Consider the following 9,528-nt stretch of genomic DNA (forward strand, 5'->3'; position numbering starts at 1 on the left):
TTTTGGCAAGTGCGACGCGATAATATACTATATAGTACGCCATCATATTATACACTACTCCAAGACATCGATGTCTAGTATTTCCCGATACGATAATCGAACGATTGCGACTTCCGACAGCGCAAATAAGGGACGACGACGTGTACACACACGCCACTATAACGCCGTCGCCGCCGATCAGTGTGTGTCTCGAGGGCTATGCCGTGACATGAACACCGGCGAATCGTACAAGGTGCTCGTGCTGGGCGACTCGAACGTCGGCAAAACATGTCTGATGCACAGGTTCTGCGACGAGACGTATTACGACACGTACATATCGACCATAGGTAAGTTATATTTATGAACTAGTGTCCAAGACTTGACGGACTTGTTGCGAGAATTTTCTCGAATTTTCTTTCGGACAATATATTATAACGCTCGCTGTACGTCATAGTTTGTATATGTGTAATAATATATGTGTATTTAAATGTTTAAAAATTATATATTGCATGAAATATCCTTTCCACAGTTAGACTAGTAAATTGCCTACCGATCACAATTTATTAATTGTATAGCGACTGTGTATTATATTTATATATTATATGGGTACTAAAATTCTTAATTATCCATTACGATAATCGTTGATGACGGAACGGAATCATTGCAACGTGGATATAATATGTATATTTATATTTATTTGTAATACTGCAAACTAGAAATCTGATTTCTCAAATTCTCAGATGTTTCAATCGATGCAGTGATGCATGTGTCGTATGTGTCGCGCGTGTATGCGTATAATCCTAGATGTATTTTGATCAAGTCCAAAATTCATAAAAATTACAATAGTAGTGAAGAAATTTTACCCTTCACAACCTAGGTATCTAGTTTTTTTAGGGAAAAATTACAAGAATAAATCATAAATTAAGTCTCTCTTAGCCAACCATTCCTATTTTACGTTTAATGTACAAATGTGAACTCATATTCATAACTTCACACACTGCTAATAACCCACACAAAAGTCTCAATAATAATAATAATAATAATAATATACTTCATTCGCAGACAAATTTGCGCATCCTTAAAATATAATGTTACCAGGTGTGCAAACTTCATGTTCTTTATACTAAGCACGTCGTTAAATTCATCAATGGTGACCTTTATGCGTAAGTATCAAATGTCCTTGCGCTAACCTACATTATACCCAAAACCCAATATATGAAATGCAGAAATACGTATTATATATTATAAGGCGTGCATGCGGTAACCGGGTAACATATTAAACAATGATATATTCAACTATGGGTGAATATAATTAGCGGGCGTATAATTACATAATGAATATTTTTAGCGTGCAGCAACAATAAATACTAGTAATTATATTATATATCATACGTAATAGCCAATAGGTAATACGCCTTGTATATGTGTATAACGTTAAATATTTTGTAAGTGTTTAAATCCGATTTGACCACGACCGTCGATCACCAAATAAATACATGATTAGAATATTATGCACCACCGTATGGCTCAGAGAAATGAAATCGATTGTTTTAACGGAATCCTTTTTGAATTTATCATTTATTATTATTAGTTTTAAATTTACGATAATTTTTTAATATACATGTAGTATTTATATTGTGTACATATACTACCTTGGAAGGTGTATGGGTAATGTCTGCGCGGTTTCATGATGAGTATCAATGAACGGGCAATGTACTAATATGCCTACGTATAAATCAGGGCCGTATTACCACTTAGGCTGTTTAGGTTAAAGCCTAGGGTGGCAAATTTTAACGGTCGAAACGAAATAGCTTCTTTTTTTTAGTTGGTAAATTTATTTCAGCTTATGGGCGGCAAGAACTTTAATCCAGCCCTGGTATTAATTATATTAGATACATTTTACAGTTGTATATGCGCATTTTATGTTGCATGTGACTATAAGTAAAAATAAATTCTATAGCTCAAACTCATATAGAAAAGTATTGAATTATTATCATCAATGATGCTATGTTTATTTTTATATAGGCACGCAAATATATTATTTTATACGATATTTCTGAATGATTAATGTTGCATAAAGGGACAAACAACCATCCATATATAAATAATGATGGATATTTATTAATATGAATATTATATAGGATATAGATACTATACACCGTTGAAACTAGGTTTCGTCGTCCGAAAATCGAAACCTAACGTAATTTGACCAACATCCCGTCGGGGATTTCACCAAAGGATGTATCCATGTATCCCATATTAGATAATAATACACCATATTATGGTAATATATTATAAGGTTGTTTTTGCTGCATACGTCAACGAAACCTTTGGTTTTAATACCTATATAATATATATACATACAAAGTGTTTGATCGTATTCGTCCAAGTTAATACATTTTATTTTTATACTTAATATTTTCGAAGTATGATTTAAGAAAAAGGTTATTAGAGTCCCACAGCGCAATTATTAAAATTTTTGATGTTTTGTATTGGGTTATAGCTGAATACAAAATAAAAATAATTAAAAAAAAAAAAATGTTTTTCTTGTGTTTTGTAGAATTTTGAGATTGGTCCACTTTAAAAAGATAATTATGTAAATATTTTAAAAGATGAATTTATTACTTTAGATCCCATTAAATATTCAAATAGCTATGTATAGATAAATAGGAGGGTAAGAGTAACGAGTAATAGTAGGTGGGTAGCAAGGAAAAACACGAAGCAAAACTCTGTATAGTAAACTATAATAAATATACAGGTTTAACGATTTTAATTTATTTTATTCCATTTTAATCCAAATTGTATCATAAATATTATAGAAGAAAAATGCCGGTATTGTTTAAATTTTAAAATCTCATTAAATAGTCGTTGCTACGTATATTACGCCCATAAAGTTATATTATACCTTCTGAAAAATATTAGATATTTTATTATTTACCTTTTTTTTTCATTTCGTAAAAGCATTGATTACAAATTGTTTTAATTATTTACTTAATAAATTCGTACTTGGGATTATTTAACATTAAACTATGATTTTATTGTTTAGCTCTTGATGCGTAATCCGTATATCAGTATGACAGTATGGCGGTTAACAGATAAAAGATAATGATTGCTATTTGTTTAAAACTATTATTGTTATAATAACTAATATTATGATATAATAAAATTCATTCATCGTGCACGCGTTATATTACACTCTTATTAAGTAAATAAATAAATTAATAAATATTACAATCGAATAGAAAAATTGAGCCAAAGGCAAACCTAAAAACAAATATTTTTTTTTTGCAAATTCTAATTGAATCGGATATACAATATTGGTACTTATACTTGTTCCGGACTACAAAATATTAAAACAGCCGGAAATTTACAACTCGTACATGTTTTACACGACGATTATTTTCTTTTTTGTCACAACGTTTTCTGCGACGTGTTTCTTAGACAATTATCATTAAATTGCGTGGTTGTCGCGCGGTATTTAGGTTACATTACAATGTCTACCCATGCAAATCAAACGGTTAAAAGGGGTAAAATTGTACGAGCTAACATCGTTACACGAGAGCATATTTTATTTATATATGCTAACGCGACGACTCGTAAAATGCAAATGTCGAGGCATTTTGTAGAATGTCAAAACAATAATATACCTGCTTACTATAATATCTATATTCTATATAGGATGCTAAAAATAATAATATTTTCGGATTTCAGGAGTCGATTACAAACAGAAGATAATTCAATTGGACGAAAAGCCGGTAAAGTTACAAATATGGTAAGCCAGTTCATATAATATAATATATTATAAATATAATATTATTATACATAACGACAAGCGTATTTATTATTTAAAATATTTAATTAATATCTATAGTTAAATGATCTCTCCTTAATCTAATCTAACCATAGGTAATATTGATACAACATTATTTTTTGGCATTATCGGTGCAGTCGTCTTATTTGACGAAAACTAATATCAAAACACCAATGAATAATATAGAATAAAATATAATTGCAGTTAATTTCATTTCAATACATTTAAAACCAATTTTAATAATAATAGTACCTATCTAAAGTTAAAATCGTTTGATTTTGAACGAATTAAATAAATAAATTGTACAACTGTGAAATTATTAACGTTATATTATGTATGCAGAATGACGCGGTGTGAAATAGTATTATTTTTCTAAAAAATACGCGAGTGTCGTTTTAAATTATTTTTATTTTATACGCAAATTCAACTAAAATTAAAATTTTTAGTCAAATACCGAGACATTGTACTGTATATACAAAAATAGACAATTTAACACTGAACAAATAAAATTGCACTGTGTTATAATAACGAAATCGTTATTATATTATTATGATACAATTAATTAAAATTCGTTTTTGCATGCACATGACGTATATTATGTACCCATACTTACTTGTTACATGACCAGTTATTATACCCACTACAGTTGTTGTTTACTGTTTCAACGAGTGTATTTTTATTTCAAAATGTATATAGATTGTATGTTATAGGCATTAGGTACTTACTACTTGAAAAAAATAAAAGTATCTATATCCTATCATATCGTTACGTAATATAATAAAACAATCATAATGCCAAATATAAAAGCCAACAGCTGTTTGATATTTTTCATATTTATGTGAAATATATTTCACCACACATAACGAAAAATTGTAAGTACTATTTTAAAATTAATCCAACTTGTATTTCATAAGAAAACGCCTAATAAAATGTATTATTCAAGTATTAAATATAATTTATTTTAGTATATGTATAAAAATACTTTAACTTCATATTTTATACAGAACAGCTTGACTGAAAATAAAACTGAATATAAATCGATTAATTTAAAATGTAAATTACTACAGCGAAACATCCGCGACGTAATATTTAATTTATATTCAATAATATTATAACTGAGTAGATTAAACCAATAATATAGCTAGGTAAATCAACGTCATGATGTGTGCAAAATATGACATAAAGTCAATACAATTTTGTCGCGGTTGGCAGGATAAATAATTTTATTTAAATTATAATTATTAATTGACAAATTATGGTATCTTGGCATTGTACGTTTTCATACTTCAATTAATAATATAATATTATTATAAGTATACAAATAAACGTCACTAGCTTATTAAATGATCGAATGATCCATGTAATTGAATTTTTTAATCTTTCTATGACATTAACCCACTTTCTATTGTTATGTTCATTTGATAGGTATTTTTGTACAAAATGATTCAATTAGGTCTTATATTATGTAGGAAAATCTGCTATAGCATAATCATTAATAACATATTATTATTGTTTTAAGTTCTGTAAAAATGAAAAAAAACTTACACAATAAAACGCAAACAAACAATTTTAGTGTATATATTTGATGTATGAGTAATATTATACGATAATAGAACAATAAGGCCGTCTTATGAAATATCAATAAAAAAAAGCAAAATTAATTAGCAAACGATAATAGTCTTATAAATATAACTATAATAAAATGCAACATATGTAGTATGTACTTAATACAATAATTAGGTATACTTAACTACAATTCTACCAAACTCGACAAAATGTGATGTAGACATTTATTATATAACATGTTATAAATGAAAGATATTCTTATTTCTAAGATTTTATGGTGTATAATATAATATAAAATTGTGTAAGATGGTGCAATAAAATTTATTACCGTTGTTAAAACAATATCTAAAAAAGTTTAAATAAGTTATTTTTGTATCGAATCCTATGTATACTCGTATTTTGAAATAATAATATTCCAGCAGAATTTAAATAATAAAAGCATCGTGGGTATCTATTTTTATTTAAGGTAGGTAAATATTAATTTTTTCGAAAAGTTTTAAAATGTTGCGAATTTTTTTTTTCTATAGATATATTTTTGAAATCATAATAGTTTAATTATTATTTTTGATTTTCTGTTAATTGTTTTTATTTTTTTTTTATTAATGAAATCATGTATATTTCTAATTTTATAGTCCAAAAACCATCTTTTTTTTAGAATCTTGAACGAGTTGTTAACTTTAAATATTTAAATACAATAAATAATAAGCTTCTTGTATGACAGGGTCCTTATATATATTATGTATTATACATTCCATATTGGTTATTACTCTATAAGCTATATGCTTAAAAATAAATTGATAGTAATTTTAAATTATATTATTATGTTATGAAGATTTACTAGCACACTTAAACATGATTTCTATACTTGCGTCAAATTCACTTTTTGAAAATCTATTGCACCGTGCAGAAATGACATTTTATATAGTAAATATATAGATGCAAATAACAAAAATTATATGAAAAAATAATTTTAAGTTAACAATTTAATATGTAAAAATGGTTCAAAAAAGAACTTTATTGTTCTTATATAATATATTGTTGTAGCCAACTTATAATTAAAGTTCTTTAATGACCTGCGATTCATTATCACGAAATAAAAAATATCAGCGTAATTAATTATTATACCTATTAATATATTAAAATATTTGTATTAATATATTAATAAATAATAACATACACAGGGACACTGCCGGGCAAGAGCGTTTCCGAACACTGACTACGGCCTACTATCGAGGCGCAATGGGCATATTACTTGTTTATGACGTCACGAATTTGGATTCATTCGACCATTTGACGTACTGGTTGAAGAATATTCAAGAGGTGAGTTTTAACGAACAGTTTAATTGTATAATAATCGCGAACAAGAACATGATGGTCCAATTATTCAATATATATATGCAACTAATAATACCTAATTATAATATGAATATTACAATGTAAATTATGTAATAATTACATACAATAATAAATAATACATATGTTTAGAACGCTTCGCCGGATGTTATTAAAGTTTTGGCAGGTAACAAATGTGACAACGAGACAGTAAGAGCCGTGGACAAAGCAGACGGTGAAAAAGTGAGTATTCAGATAATTTGTCAATACGAAATAATATTGTTATACTATAGCGGTCCATTGCATCGACGATTAAACATAAATTTTTACATTTTACGATCATGTTTGAAAATAAATAAAATAAATTAATCGATACAGCACTAATGCACAACAATATTATGTATGCAGTATATATTATATACTATACCTAGTACATTATATTGTATAATACTTTATATTACGTATTATATTAATTTTACCAATTATGTTTAGATAGCGGAATGCTACGATATGCCGTTTTTCGAAGTCTCGTGTAAAATGGACGTCAATGTGGAAGAAGCGTTTCAGGCATTGGCTAAAATGATCAAAGAACGTTCCAAATACTCGGTGAGCTATTACATGTAAAAATGATATTATATTAAAATGATGTGATTTTGGTATTAAATCATATTACTATATGGCACAATCATACTATCAAATAAGTTTAAAAAAGAAATATTATTAATATAATTAATTGTATTTTTATATCTATGTCCTATTTATTGAAACTTTTAAAAAGAGAATCTATTTCAGAAAATAAAATTATACATACCTATGCTGTAATTCAAAAACATAAAATCTCATGCATTTAAAGGTATCAATAAAAAAGTATATATATATATTTGTAAATACATATTTTTTTAAGGACTTAAAATTTTGTAAAAAACAGTTTCTAAAAATACGTTAATACTTTTCATGGAAATGAGTGTTTAACTTTTAACTTTAAAAGTCACCTCATATATTATATTACCTACCTATATTTATACCTAGGCATTTTTTTAAAATTTATATGCAGATCGTTAAATAAAATACTTATTCTTTTTAAAGTTGCTATATTAATTCCGATACATAAAAAAAAGATTTTATCTCATATTTTAGTAATTTTTTACCTTTTCTTAGGATTGAAAAATATTTAAAAAAAAATGGAGGATTTTTAGATTTCTGCTATAAATGAATAATCTATTAAAAAAAGAAGTTTATATGGGGTAAAGGAATATCTCCAAGTCCAGCTATATAACTATATAATTTAATGAAACGCTCTATAAAACGAAAATAGTATAGTATGCATCAATTTAATTGGATCTATATTATATATAAATAAAACCTTCGACGCGGTCAACTATAGGCATACTATAGATAATAAGTATACTAAATAAAATTAATTATATACGGATATCTGGTTCTAGGTCTTGTCACATCATCCTATACCTTAATATAAGAAAACGAAAAAATAATATTATTATTTATTATAGTGATGTTTGTAGACAGTAATGTTGTTTCCCTTAAATTACAAAAAAAGAAAAATGACACCCGGCCATGGCTCCCACTAGAATACATTATAAATACGTACCTATTTAAATATGCACGTATAAAATAATGTATTATTTACATATTATTTTTGTATTCGCTTGTTAATTTGCACATATATCATTTATAGGGAGCGTTCGGGCTAAGAGACGAAACACCGAGGGAAAAATGTTCACCACTTTTCGAAAAAGCTTTTGCCGAATCCACACGGAAGTGCAGTTCCTGTTAATGTCCATAAATTTAATAATAATAATAATCATAAAAGTTTAGCTGTTTTTAATTTCATGAAAAATCCTAAAGCCTATTATAATAATACACGTGTTGGCTTATATCGCGCCTATCTGACGTCGAGAAATTAAACTAACATACTTTAACGACGGAACATAAATGTGGTTAATTATTAGTGATTACTATAATACAAATAGTAAATACATAATATAATACGCATAATATTATAACGTTATTACAGTATTGAAATAAATATACTTAAATAATACGTAATGAAGTGAATTTATTATTTATGGTATCTTTACCCATAATCATATTTTGTAAAATCGAAATGCACAAAATTATTCTTTTACCGTTAGAATAATCCACGCGTTTTATTTCTATTTGAATACATATAAATATAATCTATCAACATCTATTTTATACGTTCTATCAAAAACCAAATTAAACACATAAAGACTTTAATATGATTAAATATACACACGTAAACAGTGTGTCATCAAATAATGACAGGGTCAGATATTTTACTTGTTCAGATATAACGTTTCAATTTTAAATGTTTACTGTTTACGTAATTTTTCAAACAGTTTATATTATATTATGTATAGTCAGAAAAAAAATATAAAAATATAATCACTACATTATTATATGAATAAATACATATAGCTACGAATCTTTCACGTTTTGCCTTTACATATATTATTGTTTCTGATATTATTATTATTATTATTATTATTATATAAATCTATATAATATTTTCCTGCGAATTCACATGTATTTTTTTAAAATATTTATTTTGATTTATACCTTTTTGATGTTGTATACCTAATATTCATCTTTGTTTATTGTAATCCATTAATTCATTGATAAATTTAATAAATTGGGAACGTAATACAGTTTTTGAAAAAATCATCATTATTATGTTATTATGTTGTACCTATTTATTATATAGAACTAGTCTGCAAAAATTTCGTTAATGGATTGTATGGATAGGTGAATTTATAATCCATTAAGAGAAAAATATGAAGCATACTGTAACCAAAATA

The 9,528-nt window shown here is 26.6% G+C and overlaps 1 protein-coding gene across 1 annotated transcript; it reads left to right on the plus strand.

The window, feature by feature from the left end:
* The first annotated feature begins 139 nt into the window (after positions 1 to 139).
* On the plus strand, positions 140 to 8,755 carry LOC132928777 (ras-related protein Rab-13-like). The gene is made up of 6 exons (XM_060993641.1): positions 140 to 326; positions 3,691 to 3,751; positions 6,538 to 6,676; positions 6,842 to 6,931; positions 7,181 to 7,294; positions 8,385 to 8,755. The coding sequence occupies exons 1-6, from the start codon at positions 209 to 211 to the stop codon at positions 8,481 to 8,483; spliced, it is 621 nt and encodes a 206-aa protein (XP_060849624.1). The 5' UTR covers positions 140 to 208; the 3' UTR covers positions 8,484 to 8,755.
* Positions 8,756 to 9,528: the final 773 nt, after the last annotated feature.

Source organism: Rhopalosiphum padi, chromosome 4 (genome assembly GCF_020882245.1).
Source record: "Rhopalosiphum padi isolate XX-2018 chromosome 4, ASM2088224v1, whole genome shotgun sequence".
NCBI classification, from domain to species: Eukaryota; Metazoa; Arthropoda; class Insecta; order Hemiptera; family Aphididae; genus Rhopalosiphum; species Rhopalosiphum padi.

Bases quoted from the DNA above. Each gene is read 5' to 3' on its own strand.
- LOC132928777 (XM_060993641.1), top strand. From the start codon at position 209: ATGAACACCGGCGAATCGTACAAGGTGCTCGTGCTGGGCGACTCGAAC. The intron at 3,752-6,537 runs GTAAGCCAGTTC...TAACATACACAG, and splicing joins CCGGTAAAGTTACAAATATG to GGACACTGCCGGGCAAGAGC. The intron at 6,677-6,841 runs GTGAGTTTTAAC...ACATATGTTTAG, and splicing joins GGTTGAAGAATATTCAAGAG to AACGCTTCGCCGGATGTTAT.